Source organism: Rana temporaria, chromosome 12, assembly GCF_905171775.1.
Source record: "Rana temporaria chromosome 12, aRanTem1.1, whole genome shotgun sequence".
In the NCBI taxonomy this organism is placed as follows: Eukaryota; Metazoa; Chordata; class Amphibia; order Anura; family Ranidae; genus Rana; species Rana temporaria.
The window spans coordinates 39700844-39717052 of record NC_053500.1 but is presented as its reverse complement, the minus strand read 5'-3'; the positions used below and the strand labels follow the sequence as shown (position 1 = coordinate 39717052).

Sequence of the window (16209 nt, the reverse complement as noted above, 5' to 3'; positions counted from 1 at the left end):
CGCAGCCACTTTGCCATGCCATCAAACGCAGCCACTGTGCCATGCCAGCATAAACTATAAATGCCATCTATAAACTATAAATGCCCTCTATATTCTATAAATGCCATTAATATTCTATAAACAATAAATACCATTTATATGCTATAAATGCATGCCCAGGAGCCGCATCACACAACACGGGGGGAGCCCACTGACAACCCACGTGCAGTAGTACAAAGCACGGATGCTGGTAGCTGGTGGTGTGAATGCCAAGCCCTGTGTGCGATCAGACACAATACATGGGCGGTGGTGGCAGCGGTGTCACTGGCGGCGGTGTCACTGGCGGTGTCAGCTGTGTGTTTCCTGGCGGTTTAGCCAATCAGGTTAGCGATCTCCAGAAGCGGTCAACCTGATTGGCTGAGACGCCTGTCAGTTTTATCCAAGGAACGCACCACGGTACATTCCCTGCATAAGCATCCGGAAGGCTGAGGGCTGTACTCGGAAAGCCTATCAGAGCCGGGCTCTGATAGGCACTTCCGTACAGCCAACCAGCTGCCGCTATTCAGGTGGCCGGCGCTCATATCCGAGTCCGACCATCTGAATCCGGCCAGCGGCGACAATAACATCGATTCATGCAATGCATGAATCAATGTTATTAGTCAGTGGTGTGTGCGGGAGCCAGAGGGGGCGGCGCTCCAACGCCCTCTATGGACGAACCGCCACTGGACTTTATTGGTGGGATTCTGTACTAGGTTTCTGAGTCTGCACTTAATTCTCATGCCCCAAATAATCAGGATGTCAGATCCATGTGGGAATGATCCAACATCCTAAACTACAATACTAAGGATGTGTTAAAATCCTGTACAGAAAATACTAACGGCGTTGCAATGGCAGATGTGGACTCGCTGTCCAAGTTGCTGGTGTACAGATGGAGAAGGTCTTCCCGCATGGAGACTTCATGTCGAAGCTGATAAACCTAAGAATCCAATAAAGTAAAAAAATAAAAAGTTACACACTCTGAATGTTAAACAAGTTTTTAATACTACCTTTCAACCCCTTTATACGCCCCATAATTACCTCCTCTTTAGCGGCCTCCAGCTGTTCCTCCAGATACTCGTTCCGTGACGTCAGTTCTCGATTCTGCTTTAAAAGGGACTGGCCAATACGAGCAGCAAGCTCAAGGTCTCTCTCTTTCTGTGGATGACAATAACATGCAACATAAATACACAAGTCCCACAAAAATAAAAAAATAAAATCTTGCTCAAGACCCCTTGTACATACACATGCATACAAACATAAACACAGCATGGGTGCGAACATCAATGATATCAGATTTCCCATTTTATTAGTTTCAGCGATACCTGCTCTTAGATTGGTATGTACGGTTTCTAATAAATAAAACTTATCCTGTGTAGCGATCTCTGGCTCTGAGTGCTCCTCTTTGGTGCCAATGATGAGTGGTGGTTTCAGCTTACATTTGGTTTGTGGTTAATTGAGGACTGGAGGCAGTCTACACCCCAAAAGGCACGAAACAGAAGGGATGGTTAAAGGCCAGGCACACCCCCTAGGATCAGAATATTTTTCCTAAGCTACATCAGTTTACGGCATGCGCCAAAAAAGTATTATTGCCATAGTAGCACCTGTTTTGCTCAAATGATTACTAAACTCTTGTTTGTTAAATAAACCCGTTGTTTTTCCTTGAATTAACAAAGCAGAGTAAGGCTTTGAACTGTATATTCAGACCTTATCCAAATTTAGCCCTAAATCTCCCTCTGCCCCTCTAGACCAGGGCCCATTATTATCTTTGTCTTTTACCTTTGTTGCTTTAGCAAGAAACAACTTTTTTCTACTCCCTGTGACATCATCGCTGGGCTTCTAAAACTCTTTCAGGGCAGCTGCTGGCATCTCTCTATCAATGTAGGTATGTCCCCAGAACTACATATGCCAATAGCCATTTCCCTCCAACACAGTGTGTGGAGGGGCTCTTGGCAGAAAAGGCAGAGCCAGTGTTTTTCTGGTTGCTGGGGAAGAAATCAATGTATGCATGTGGAGAGGAGGAACAGAGGGTGGCGAGGGACAAGCAGGCAGATTTCAGTACAGCAAAAGTACAGTACACTGGATTTTTGGCAGATCACTGGGCAATTTTTTTTGTATTTGTAACATTTTTGAAAAAGATAAAACATGTCAGAATGTGCATGTATTGCAAAGATGAACTGAATATGTTTTGGCATTATTTTGCCTTGGTATAGATTTTAAATTAATAAAAAAAATGTAACATTGGGTAACAGGATACTGATGTAACTAATAGTGTTTACATACCTCCTCTAGCAGACTGGTCACAGCGTCTATGTCCCGATAGGCCTTGGTGATTCTGCCAACTCGCTCGGAACATAGGACTGTAAGACACAAAAACAGTGTTCGGAAACATTCTCACCACAATGCAGAACATGCATTTTCGAGCAATGAAGCAAATTGTAATAGGCAGCCTATTTAAACTTGTAATCTAATGAAAAAGTAGGTGCAGTCTGAATTTTTCATAGAACGTCTTTTGGATGTGCATTGGTGTACCATTAATTAATGAAACTTAACAGCAGCGCAGCTCATCATGCACCTATCACAGTTACCATAGTTCACGGGGGCGGGAGTGACAGGATTTTCACGGAGACGGTCCTCCGCACTGTAATGTAAATGGGACTGCACTGTAATCATTACAGTGCCCCTTTACATCACAGCCCCCCTATCACGGTGCCCATTGTAGTCAACCCCCCCCCCCCTTAACTCTCTAATCACAGTGTCTCCCCTGCACAGTCCTACCTTTGGCAGAATTCAGCTTCTGTGTCTTCCAACCCACCGACAATGTCATCCTATCAGCAGGGCAGGAAAAGCTGCAGATCTGGATCATCTTAACAAGCGGATGATTACCCACAGGAATATGAAAAGACCCCCGCTCTCTGTGCAGATCTCTCGCTCTGCTTATAGAATGACATTGTTGGCGTGGCGGGAGAGGAGACACAGGCATGGCCGCATAGCGGGAGGTAAGTGGCGATCATGGTCTATTTTAGCCGCTTACCTCCCGCCGTGCAGCCCGGTCATCAACAAGCCACAGACTGGTACCGGTCCATGGCCCGGGGGTTGGGGACCCTTGCATTACCCAGCCCATATGGCTGGTCTGGGCCTGTCCCAAGCTGTTAGAAACCAACTCAAACCCATCTTTTAAGTCTTTGTTGTTTTAAAGCGCTTTTACATATTGATAAAAGTGCAATTCGTTTATTGTCCATATTTTACTAAATGATAGCTTTTAGAGCTATAAAGATTTGAAGTATTTATTATTCTTATTACTTATTTATTATTATTACTCTTAATAATTCTGAAGTTTAAAAATAACAACAAATTATAAAAAAGCCGAACATTTTTAAATTGTGTAAAGGGAGTGTGGATCTAATTTATATGGGCTCAGTGCAGCTACCAGAATGAGAGTACTGTTGAAGATATTTTGTACATGTGGAAATTCAAATATTTGTATAATCCAGGAAAAAAAGGACACATTCAAAAAAATATATATTTTTAAAATGATTGTGTAAAGCTGACATTTGCCCAGAATATAATATTTTATCAGAAGTTTGTGCCTCCAGTCACATTGAAAAGCTTCACCCCTCCGATTGGTCTTTCCCTTATGCAGGCCCTACCATATCCTCTACAAAGGGTGAATGAACCGTGTCAGTTGATGAAGACAGTAATTGAAAATAATTGGGTTTTGCTGATCGGAAACAGTGGGCTGACTGCTGGGTCCAGACGGTGGAAAGGTTACGCATGCTGAGAGATGAAGTCCACGACTATTTAGCCTGAATACCAAAGTTTTAACCCAAAAGCTTTTGGCATAAAAAATGTTCGTGTTATGGAAACAAAATAGTGATTATTGCACATTAAACTACTGTTTATTTGTGCACTGGGAGGTTTTGCCTGTCCTGATTCCTGAGTCCTGATTCCAGTGTGTATGTGTTCTATATATTACACACACACACACACACACACACGCACACCACATGTACATGTCCACTTGGAACTTAAAGGGGTTGTAAAGGTACAATTTTTTTTCCTAAATAGCTTCCTTTACCTTATTGCAGTCCTCCTTCACTTACCTCATCCTTCCATTTTGCTTTTAAATGTTCTTATTTCTTCTGAGAAATGCTCACTTCCTGTTCTTCTGTAACTACACACAGTAATGCAAGGCTTTCTCCCTGGTGTGGAGTGTCATGCTCGCCCCCTCCCTTGGATTACAGGAGAGTCAGGACGCCCACTAACACACAGCTCCTTTCTCTATCTGCAACGTACAGTGTCCTGACTCTCCTGTAGTCCAAGGGAGGGGGCGAGCACGACACTCCACACCAGGGAGAAAGCCTTGCATCACTGTGTGTAGTTACAGACAGAAGAACAGGAAGTCTCAGAAGAAATAAGGACATTTAAAAGCAAAATGGAAGGATGAGGTAAGTGAAGGAGGACTGCACTAAGGTAAAGGAAGCTATTTAGGGGGGAAAAAATTGTACCTTTACAACCCCTTTAAGGTGCTGTTTGCAATTTCCCTGAGCTCAGATCTCCCCTGGAGCCATTGAAAGCCTGTCTAAAACCAGCAGCACTCGTCAATCAGGAAGGTGATCACTGTAATCTTCCACTCAGGTGTACAATTACTTTGTCTGGGGACGTGACTTGGGTATACAGCGAGGAAATGATTATATGCCACTTATTGCAGGGCAGGCTAGTGAGTGGAAGCGCTATTTTATACACAGATTGGCAGTTGTCCCATATTTACACTTCACTGAAGGACTTTGAAGCCTGTAACCCTGGTCATATTGGCATGGGTTGCAGATTAGGCTACATGCACACCATTGTATTTACCTGTGGGTTTTTTTTTTGGCCAATAGGTTCCTAAGAGTGGTGGCTTGTCAACATGGAAAGCTCAACACACATTTACCTAACCCCTATGTATACAAACACATAATCATAGGTGATGATAATATATACATGTGAGATTATTATTATTATGGTATCATGCGATAACATACAATATATATTTAGGATATTACTGTATCCTGCAATAATTCACCTAGAACTGGGCACACTGATCATGCCAGACCACCCAAAGAGAAAGCCCCAGAGATACTGTTATCAGTTGTGTACACAGACCACCAGCCAGCATGGGAAGAGATGAGCAGCTGTTGCATCTCACGACACCCCAGATATCCACCTTCGACAACCTAAACCACATTTTTCAACTTTCTAAGCTGGGACAAAGGGACACTATTTTTGCACATTGTGTTTAAGCAAAGGACACAAATTGGTTGAATGCAACAGTTTCGTATTAAGCTGGCAAGACAGGCAGTTCTTGTAAGTCCTGAAGCAATTGACCAAACTCTTCCTCCTAATCTGATAAACATACCAAGATGCTTCAGTGACAAATGGATATTTCCCAGCATGCTGGACAATCTATGCGGCCATGTGCCCTGCATTCCCTAAAGCAGCCAATCCCCAAGATTCTTTCAAAGGTTGCGAGGGGTCCTTGAGCTGTGGTTGATCGACTGCTTATTTGATGGTGTCTACATATTTCCAGAGCCAAGTGATCTTGGCTCTGGAAATTGTATTCTTCCCACATGACACCAATGTAAGGACGATTCTTCCCACATGCCACCAATGTAAGGACGATTCTTCCCACAGACCACCAATGTAAGGAGGATTCTTCCCACAGACCACCAATGTAAGGAGGATTCTTCCCACAGACCACCAATGTAAGGCCGATTCTTCCCACATGCCACCAATGTAAGGACGATTCTTCCCACTGACCACCAATGTAAGGAGGATTCTTCCCACAGACCACCAATGTAAGGCCGATTCTTCCCACATGCCACCAACGTAAGGCCAATTCTTCCCACTGACCACCAATGTAAGGACGATTCTTCCCACATGCCACCAATATAAGGCCGATTCTTCCCACAGACCACCAACATAAGGCCAATTCTTCCCACATACCACCAATGTAAGGCCAATTCTTCCCACATACCACCAATGTAAGGACGATTCTTCCCACATACCACCAATGTAATGCTGATTCTTCCTACATACCACCAATGTAATGCCGATTCTTCCTACATACCACCAATGTAAGGACGATTCTTCCCACATACCACCAATGTAAGGCCGATTCTTCCCACATGCCACCAATGTAAGGACGATTCTTCCCACATACCACCAATGTAATGCCGATTCTTCCTACATACCACCAATGTAAGGACGATTCTTCCCACAGACCACCAATGTAATGCAGATTCTTCCCACAGACCACCAATGTAAGGACGATTTTTTCCACTGGCCACCAACGTAAGAAGCATTCTTCCCACTGACCAATTTAAGGGTCATTTTTCACACTGACCACCAATGTAAGGACGATTCTTCCCACTGTCCTCCATGTACGGGTCATTTTTCACAACGACCACCAACGTAAAGGGACATTCTTTTCACTAACCACCAATTTAAGGGACATTTTTCCCCACGGACCACCAATGTAAGAGACATGGTTTCTTCTGACCACCAATGAAAGGACGATTCTTCCCACTGACCACTAATGTAAGGGACATTCTTTCTACCGACCACCAACGTAAGGAGGATTCTTCCCACTGACCACCAATGTAAGGGACATTCTTTCCATGAACCTCCAATGTAAGGGTCATTTTCCCACTGACCATCAATGCAAGGGTCATTTTATTAATTTCACTGACTCATGAATTATTGGCAGGGGTTCCCCATGACCTGAAATTTGTTGCAAGGGTTCTTCTGGGGTAACAAGATTGAGAAAGGCAGCCTTAGTATGCCAGAAATGCTTGTTTCAGTTATACCTCTATCCCAAACAAAATACTTTGGCCCAGATTCTCAAAGGGCTTATGACGGCACAACGCCATGTATGCCTTCGTAAGTCCTAATCTGGGCCGTCGTATCTATGCGACTGATTCTTAGAATCAGTTACGCATAGATATCCATTAGATCCGACAGGCGTAAGGCTCTTACGCTGTCGGATCTTAAACGCAATATTTTTTTTGTCTGCTAGGTGTCGCCACCGTCGAGTATGAAAATTAGCCAGATACGCAAATTCCCGAACGTACGCGCGGTCGACGCAGTGAAGTTACGACGTTTACGTTAGGTTTGCCCAGCGTAAAGTTGCCACTGCTATATGAGGGGCAACCAATGTTAAGTATGGCCGTCGTTCCCGCGTCGAAATTTAAAAATGTACGTCGTTTGCGTAAGTCGTCCGTGAATGGGGCTGGACGCCATTTACGTTCACGTCAAAACCAATGACGTCCTTGCGACGTCATTTGGAGCAATGCACCCTGGGATATTTTACGGACGGCGCATGCGCAGTACGTTCGGCGCGGGAACGCGCTTAATTTAAATACTACACGCCCCCCTACCCGCCTAATTTGAATTAGGCGGGCTTGCGCCGGGTGATTTACGCTACGCCGCCGCAACTTTACACGCAAGTGCTTTGTGAATAAAGCACTTGTCTGTAAAACTTGCGGCGTAACGTAAATGAGATACGTTACACCCGCACAGTTTTGCGTGATTCTACGAGAATCTGGGCCTATATGACCAGACCTAAACTCCACTACATCACTAAACGCCATTTACAGCTGTATACACATAGCGATATAAACAACTAATCACAGATTTGACTGTTTCAAACTATCGTTTGATGCAAATAAAAATAAAGAAATGGTTGAATTTGATCCTTTTCTCAATTGAAGCAAATTTCCAAAAAAACAAAAAAGGATTCACAAACATTTACTAAATGTAACAGTTGAATAGGCACATGCAGGGCTTGCCTTGTTGTTGTGGGATAGCCGATGACGGAAAGGTGTACATATTGCTGGCTAATATTTACAATGGGTGTTTCTGGCTCTCCGTGTCGGGAAAGACTTGTTATGACTGTTCATCACACTATATAAGACTGTTGTATGTGACACATTACTACTGAAAACGTATAGGATCATTTTTCCTGCCATACTCCATGCTACAGAAACAACAAATCAATGTTTACCTTCTTCCAGGTCATCTGCCATGTAGTCAGTGTCAATTTCAAAAATGTGGTTCCCGTTGCATTCATTTTCATTGGCCAGGTTGTGAGAGTTTGCCCAGAACTCCATGGCTGCTGGAATTTGAGCAGTGATTGCTTCTTCGCCCCTAAATCAATCAATGGGGGACATGGACCTCTAAGAGAATGATGCTGGGAGAGTGTCTGAACAGGCAGCACCCAGAACGTAGCCTGACCATATCCTGATGAGCCCAGCGTGCCGGCATCAGAGGACGGATAGAGGATGGACAGGCACTGAGGGACACCATGTAAAGTACACTCTCCTGATTGTCTACTAGCTAAGCTTCCTCTACTCCGCTTTATAGCCTTGTGGCTCTGTGTATACACCTGTCTGGGTAGGGCTTACTCCAGTAACAAGAGGGAGGAGATAAGCAGCAAAACAAAACACAGTCCTCTCTGCATTAAAATGCAAGTCCCTTTTCAGATGGTGACGGGAAAAACATACCCCCCTTTTCTGCTCTGACTGGTATGGGTGGTCCTCTGCACTGAGTTTGAAAAACAAAATATATCATTCCATCATTCCTCCCCCTTTCAAAAGGAAGTGGTATGTCCCAAGCTGTGACAATCCATCACTGCACCTGCTCTTATCAGAGTCATAAACATTGGAACTTAGAAACAAAGCAAGCTGTCACACGTACACAGGTCCGTACACACAGGTCCGTGTCACATACTAAACCCCACAGCCCACGTATGAGGTGTCTGCACACAAGATCCCATGTATTCTTTATTTGGATGAAGGACACAAGGATCCTGGATTTTGTAGATTTTCTAATGTGGAGGAAAATGTATCAAAATGTATAGAAATGCATCCAATACAACAACTTTCCATCAGCTAAATACCTTCCTGGTGTATCAAAATAAAAGGTGTGCAAAGTGTTTGGGCGCATTATCTCCAGATACGCCGTCGTATCTCTGAGTTTCGCCGTCGTATCTATGCGCCTGATTCTTAGAATCAGTTACGCATAGATTTCCCTTAGATCCGACAGGTGTAAGTCTCTTACGCCGTCGGATCGTAACTGCATATTTACGCTGGCCGCTAGGGGCGGGTACGCTGATTTACGCGTCAAAATATGTAAATCAGCTAGATACGCGAATTCAGAACGTACGCCCGGCCGACGCAGTACAGTTACGCCGTTTACATAAGGCTTTTCCCGGCGTAAAGTTACCCTGCTCTATGGTGGCGTACCAATGTTAAGTAAGGCCGTCGTTCCCGCAACGGAATTTGAAAATTTTACGTTGTTTGCGTAACTCGTCCGTGAATGGGGCTGGACGTAATTTACGTTCACGTCAAAACCAATACGTCCTTGAGGCGCATTAGGAGCAAAGCACACTGGGAGATTTCCACGGACGGCGCATGCGCCGCTCGTGAAAAACGTCAATCACGTCGGGTCACAGAACATTAACATAAAACACGCCCCCCTGTCCCACATTTGAATTAGGCGGGCTTACGCTGGCCGATTTAAGCTACGCCGCCGCAACTTACGGAGCAAGTGCTTTGAGAATACTGCACTTGCCCGTCTAAGTTGCGGAGGCGTAACGTAAATCAGATACGTTACGCCCGCACAAAGTTACGCGCTCCTACGAGAATCTGGCCCTTAGACTATAATTTATGTCATTTTCCCCACAAATAGAGCTTTCTTTTGGTGGTATTTGATTACCTCTAGTGCAGGGGTGTCAAACTCAATTTCATTGTGGGCCGCATCAGCATTATGATTGCCCTCAAAAGGGCCACATGTAGCTGTAAGATTAGATGTCCAGCGCATTCCCTCCCCTTACATTAGATCTCAAGAGCCACCCCACCATCAGAAGTTGAGTCCCCCACTCTCCCTTATATCACAGTGCTCCCCCCTTTCCTTATGCTGCTGCTGGGAAAAATCTGAATGCATTGCTTGAAAGCAGAATGTAAGGGTCTAGAGTAGGACCAGAGGTGCGAGGGCCACATGAAATGGCCTGGAGGGCCGTATTCGGCCCGCGGGCCTTGTGTTTGCCACCTATGCTCTAGTGTTTTTTCGCTATAAACAAAAAAAGGGTGACAATTTTGAATATATATATATATATACTTTCTGCTAGAAAAACATATCCAAAAAAATAAAAGATTCTTCATCAATTTAGGCCAATATGTATTCCGCTACATATTTATATATATATATTAAAAATCCCAAAAAGCGTATATTGATTGGTTTGCGCAAAAGTTAGTCTATTTTTTATTTATACTAGTAATGGCGGCGATCTGCGACTTAAAGCGGGACTGAGATATTGCCGTAGACAATCTGACACTTTGCGGGAACCGGTGGGAATGCAGTGATCAGTGCTAAAAATATGCACTATCACTGTACTAATGACACTGGCTGGGAAGGGGGCAATCAAAGGGTTAAATGTGTGCCTAAGCAGTGTGCTGCTTTCACCTGCTTTTCATGGATACAAAATCCACCACATCCCTGCTGACTGAACAGAGCTCTCTCTGCATTGATATTAAAAAGTAGAAATCAGTAGTATCCTTGTCAGCACATGAACCGATTGGCTCCTTGTACTGCTTCTTCATCTCACCCTCCAGCTCTGCTGTACGGAGATTGCAAGAGACAGATACCAGATCACATTCAGATACTTACACTGCTTGCATCTAAAAAAAAACACATTTAGGCCTCATGCACACTGGGCTCCTTGGCCATCTCTCCTAGACGCCTTTCTTCCTGACACTTGACACTTTTAAAAACGCATGTACCACGCTCAGGAGTGTTAATTCATTTCAATGGCTGGGATAAATTCTGAAATTAATTAAAGCTGAAGCGCATTTAGGCTCGTCAACCATTGTTCTGCCAAAAGGCCACTGTTCCTGGACGCGCTGGCAGCGAGTTCTTCTTTCTGCATATAAACGCCTATGTGTTGCACGGACACATAGGCCAACATCCAGGGGAGTTTAGAGGCAGACCCTAGACGCCCTTAAGAGCCTTGTTTAAACTGTCTAGTGGACATGAGGTCTTCAGAATGTATTAACAATTACTGAACAGCATTAATGTGCGTCTTTAAAACCCACCTCTAGCCAAAGCTTCTTCCTGGTTTTGTGCAGGGCCAGTTCTGATTATAGCTGACAAAGGTAGAATTTTTCCTCACTTCCTCCTGTGTATTCAGGACAGGAAGTGAAAGAGATATCAACATTGGTTGATAAACATAAACAATAGTTCACCCGTGCTAAATGTGACGACAAACAATAATGAGCTTGTTGCTGCGGTTCGTGACAACAGTCAATATGTGTTTGTGACAGCAATCAATTAACCGCTTGTCGACCAGCCGCCATCATTATACTGCGGTAGGTCAGCACGCTCCCGCAAGCCGTTGTAGCTGTACGTCGCCCCTTTAAGCAGCGATAGCAGGCACGTGCGTGCCCACTGCACTGCAGGGGAGGCGATGACTGCCGGCCACGTGTGATCACAGGCAAGAGAGACAAAACAGGGACGTGTGTGTGTGTGTGTATGTGTGGAAACACACAAATTCCTGTTCTGTGAGGAGAGGAGAGAGAAATTGTGTGTTCCTACTAGCTAGGAACAACGATCTGTCATCTCCTCTAGTCACTGCTATCCCCCTACAGTTAGAACACACATGAGGAAACACAGTTAACCCCTTGATTGCCCCCTAGTGTTAACCCCTTCCCTGCCAGTGACATTTACACAGTAATCAGTGCATTTTTTAGCACTGATCGCTGTATAAATGTCAATGTCCCAAAAATGTGTCAAAAGTGTCAGAAATGTCCGCCATAATGTCGCAGCACCGATAAAAATCACATATCGCGCCATTACTAGTAAAAAATAATATATAAAAAATAAATAAAAATCCCATAAATATATCCCCTATTTTGTAGACGCTATAACTTTTACGCAAACCAATCAATATACGCTTATTTTTATTACCAAAAAATTTGTAGAAAAATATGTATCATATATAAACTGAGGAAAAAATTATTTTTAAGAAAAATTGGGGATATTTATTATAGCAAAAAGTACAAAATAGTGTTTTTTTTCGAAATTGTCCCCAAAAAATTAAAACCGCAAAGGTTATCAAATACCACCAAATTAAAGCTCTATTTGTGGGTGGGGGGGGGGGAGGACGCCAATTTTGTTTGGGTACAGCATTGCATGAGCGCGCAATTGTCAGCTAAAGCAACGCAGTGCCGTAACACAAAAAATGGCCCAGTCATTAAGCAGCCAAATATTCCAGGGCTGAAGTGGTTAATGTGAAAATGGATAAATATACCACACCACAAACAAACCCAAATGCTAAAACCTAATACACAGTGCTAGTGCACAATAATACAAACGAGCGCAATAATAAATGCAAATATTGATGAAAAAATTAGCAAGCAGGTAGCCAGTGAAAGTTCACTGGTGTGCAAATAAACAGACAGAAAGTTCAAATTGCAGACATTCTTCACAGGTGCTGCTGTTGCTAAAAAAGTGCTGACGTGCTCTAATATCCACACAGGTGATCCGTGCTTCACACCCCCCCCCCTCCCCCTAGATGGTTAGACTCACCAGATGAGATGGAGCCCTCAGGCAGTACTGCGTGTGGGTAAAACAGGCTTAACTGGTGATCAGGGTGATGAGACGCCAAATCCAAGGTGTAGTTCTTCCTGCGATTTTGTACTCAAACAGAAAGGGGGAGAGTCCACATTGTGCAGTATGTGTTGATTTATTCAGTAAAACACTTGTTCACAAAGCTCCATAGTAAAGCAAAGAATTAAACATCAAGAGCGGCCCATTCGTTACAGGAGACTGACGCGTTTTACCCCTTCCACAGGGCGTTGATAACGCCCTGTGGGAGGGGCGAAACGTGTTAGTCACTGACTCCAGCACCCCAGTGACATCACTTCCGATTAGCGGTGATATGCATGTAAAGTTTTGAGAGAACTCATGCTGCTTCCTGTAACAAAATTTTACTGGCCACATGCTTGGTCATTTATTCATCAATATTTGCATTTATTATTGCTCACTTATTTTTATTATCACTGTGTTTGTTTGCACTGCGGTATATTTACCTATTTTCACATGCAATATGTTACCTGCACGTTTCGGCAAGATCTCAGTGACAGAAGATATTAATGAGTCATCCTGCTACAGCCCCAAAAGTCAAATTTGGGGAACAGTGTGATTGAATAAGTTGTAGGAATGCAAACACAGTTCCCCCCACTGGTAACATCTTCCTGCACCCCCCCACCTCCACTCACCACCATGCCTACACCCCCCCTAAACAGCCCTTCTCACAATTGTGCCTACACCTCCCCTGAACTCCCCCTCTCACCATTGTGCCTACAAGTGGTGGCCCGTCCATTAGGGGCACCCAGGCACTGCCCCCTATCCATGAGTCCAGCCCCCTAATCTACATGCAGGGCGACCGGACGCATGGATTCCAATAGGGGGGGGGGTTTAAGAACCCGATTAGGCTTCAAAAAAGAATGGGCTCGGGGCACAGAGCACTGCGCTCCAAGCCCACCCAGTTGTGTGATAATAGTGAATGAATATTCACTATTTTCACACTGATCCTCCTCCCAGCCAATCAGGAAGCGGGTCTGAGACCCGTCACCCGATTGGCTGAAAGGACAGGCGATCTTATTGGATGCCTAGGAGGAGGGAGGAGACACACGGCAGAAGCCGCCGTGATGCAGAGGAGGAGGTGCCCGACTGACCACGAGACCTCCCCCCCCAAAAAAACACAACCAGTCACCTCCTCCCCCTCTTACCATGGTGCCTACATCTCCCCTGAACAAACCCTCTACTCACAGTGCCTACACCCCCATGAACAACCCCTTTCGCTGGAACTTGGAACAGGGGAGTGTGATGGTGGTCTTAAAACAGTGTAAAACTGTGTTCACTTATATATTTACTAGACAACATTCTCCTCTTTTTAAGAAGCTGGCATGTGGTTCTGTAAGGGGTACATACCCCAGTATTAAATGACTACTTTCAGTTATAGCCTAACAGTTTCTGATTCCTTCCCAAATTCCCACCTGTTGACTCCATGGTGTGTAGTGGATATTGCCCTGGCGAGTGCCAGAGTACTGTAGGCTCCCACCTTGCCTTGGGTCATTGCAATGTTGTGACACACATTTGCCATAATATTCAGGTCATGCATTTGAATTCCTTGAGGCCATTTTGTCTGCAAACAAGGAACAGGTTAAATATTTTTTAGGCTGTCTGGCCTAAGACAAGTGACCATGCACGCTTTGGATGTGGATGGCGAAAACACTGAGCAAGAAAAGGTGAATAATCGAATTCCACATGACAAGCAAGCAGAAGATAATTTGTCAGTGCCAGGTTGTCCTGAAATTTAAAAAAAACTGACTGCAGTGGAGCAGCAGATGATTGGGTTGACTTGTTCCAAGGTTTGGAGTGTGGAATACAGGTAGGCTGTTGTGCCAACTTCCAGTAAAGTGGAGTTCCCTGCAAATTTACCCAGAAACCAGACTGTGCAAGTTGTTAGGATTAGAAGCCCAACTCTGAGCAGAGCATTCCAGGTGGAATGGCGCTCTCCGTCATTGAACCTAGAAGACTACGGACGCACTATGAGATCAGAGAGTCAAAGAGCCACCCCCTCTAAGCCATATAACCTTAATTTACCCATTTATACCTGTAAATAAATACATGATCCATCAAAACTCAATAATTACGCCCAATGTTTTCCTGCCAACTATCATTCCCATACAGCACGTAGCAGCAATTTTCACAGCTGACAAATCATTTCCTTCATCTCTCTCTCTATTTTAGAAAGCAACTTGAATGCACGCCCTTTCAGCAATTTGAGTTTTTCATTCAGCATACTCATTGAACAAAAAAAAAAACCTCAGTGTAAAGCTTTACTTTAAAGGCAAGTTATTAATTAGGTTAGTGAGTGAAAAACTTATATAGCGCTGCACATGCGAACTGAATCGCCTCTGGGTGCTTTTTTGAACAGTTCTCCTTTAAACTTAAAATAGATGGGTTTTGATCTTTCTCCTAAAGGCCAAGTGGTTACTCCTCCAACCGAATGGAGGTTGGTAAAGTGCCATAAGTAATCATGGTCAGATGTTAACATATGAATCTCTCCTCTTCCTCAGAACTCAGGCTGGGGGAGGATCAGTTGTTATTCTGAACATCCTGGAAAGTCCTGGAGAGGCTGAGGGGGGAAAAGATTGGGGACAATGGCAGTGTTATGAGCAGACACTGGATTTATATGCAAATTGAAAAACACCATGAACTCGACCTAACAAAGAGAAGACAAACTATTCACTGTGGATCCTTCTTCAGTCAACACATACATAATAATAAAGATGGGACGGTCTTAGTAATTGAGTAGAAGTCCATCCACAGCATGGTAGTAGCATATTTTATCAAATAAATTGCTTAACGCAACCCTAAATCTGATATCAGATGGGCGATTCTGCTGCTAGAGACAAATCACCAGTAGCAAGATCACTAAAGAGGCTGCCTGTCTGTCCCTATGGAATCGCTTCCTTTGCAGGCAGACGCAGCAAGATGTCGCTCTGTCGCTTGCCCAAACGCTGCTGAATCTGGATCGCTTGATCAGCTACAGAGGCGATTCTATCAAGGCAAACCTTCAGTCTCTTACCAATACTGGCCATTGGCAATTTTGACCAATTGCCAGTGGTAGGATTGCTAGTAGCTGAGTCGCCCCTCTGACTTCAGCCTAATGCCTCGTACACACGACCGGTTTTCCCAAAGAGAAAACTGCCATTTTTTTAGATTGGTCGGGAAAACCGGTCGTGTGTATGCTCCATAGCAGTTTTCCCGAAGAGAAAACTGCCCGCCAAAAAACTAGAACCTGCTCTATTTTTTCCCATTGTGTTTCCCGTCAGTCTTTTTCTTGTCGCAAAAGCCGCTTGTGTGTGCGCTTTTACGAGGGGAAAAAAGGAGCGCTCGCTCTGGTAAAACTAGCGTTCGTAATGGAGATAGCTCATTCGTCACGCTGTAACGGACTGAAAAGCACAAGGCTGAAAACCGTGAATCGTCTCTCACCAAACTTTTACTAACACGAGGATCAGCAAAAGCAGCCCAAAGGGTGGCGCCATTTGAATGGAACGTCCCCTTTATAGTGCCGTCGTACGTGCT

General features: G+C 44.3%; 1 protein-coding gene across 3 annotated transcripts in view; it reads right to left on the bottom strand.

The window, feature by feature from the left end:
- Window positions 1-16209, bottom strand: part of HAP1 (huntingtin associated protein 1) — a 93783-nt gene that overhangs the window by 19099 nt on the left and 58475 nt on the right. For 2 of the 3 annotated variants that reach the window (XM_040330990.1, XM_040330988.1), the window contains exons 4-6: window positions 2299-2375; window positions 1057-1173; window positions 858-955 (exon numbers count right to left, since the gene is read on the bottom strand). In XM_040330990.1, the coding sequence (XP_040186924.1) occupies window positions 858-955; window positions 1057-1173; window positions 2299-2375 (292 nt within the window). Of the gene's footprint in view, window positions 1-857; window positions 956-1056; window positions 1174-2298; window positions 2376-8059; window positions 8488-16209 lie in introns of those variants that run through there. The other variant, XM_040330989.1, reaches the window with a different exon arrangement.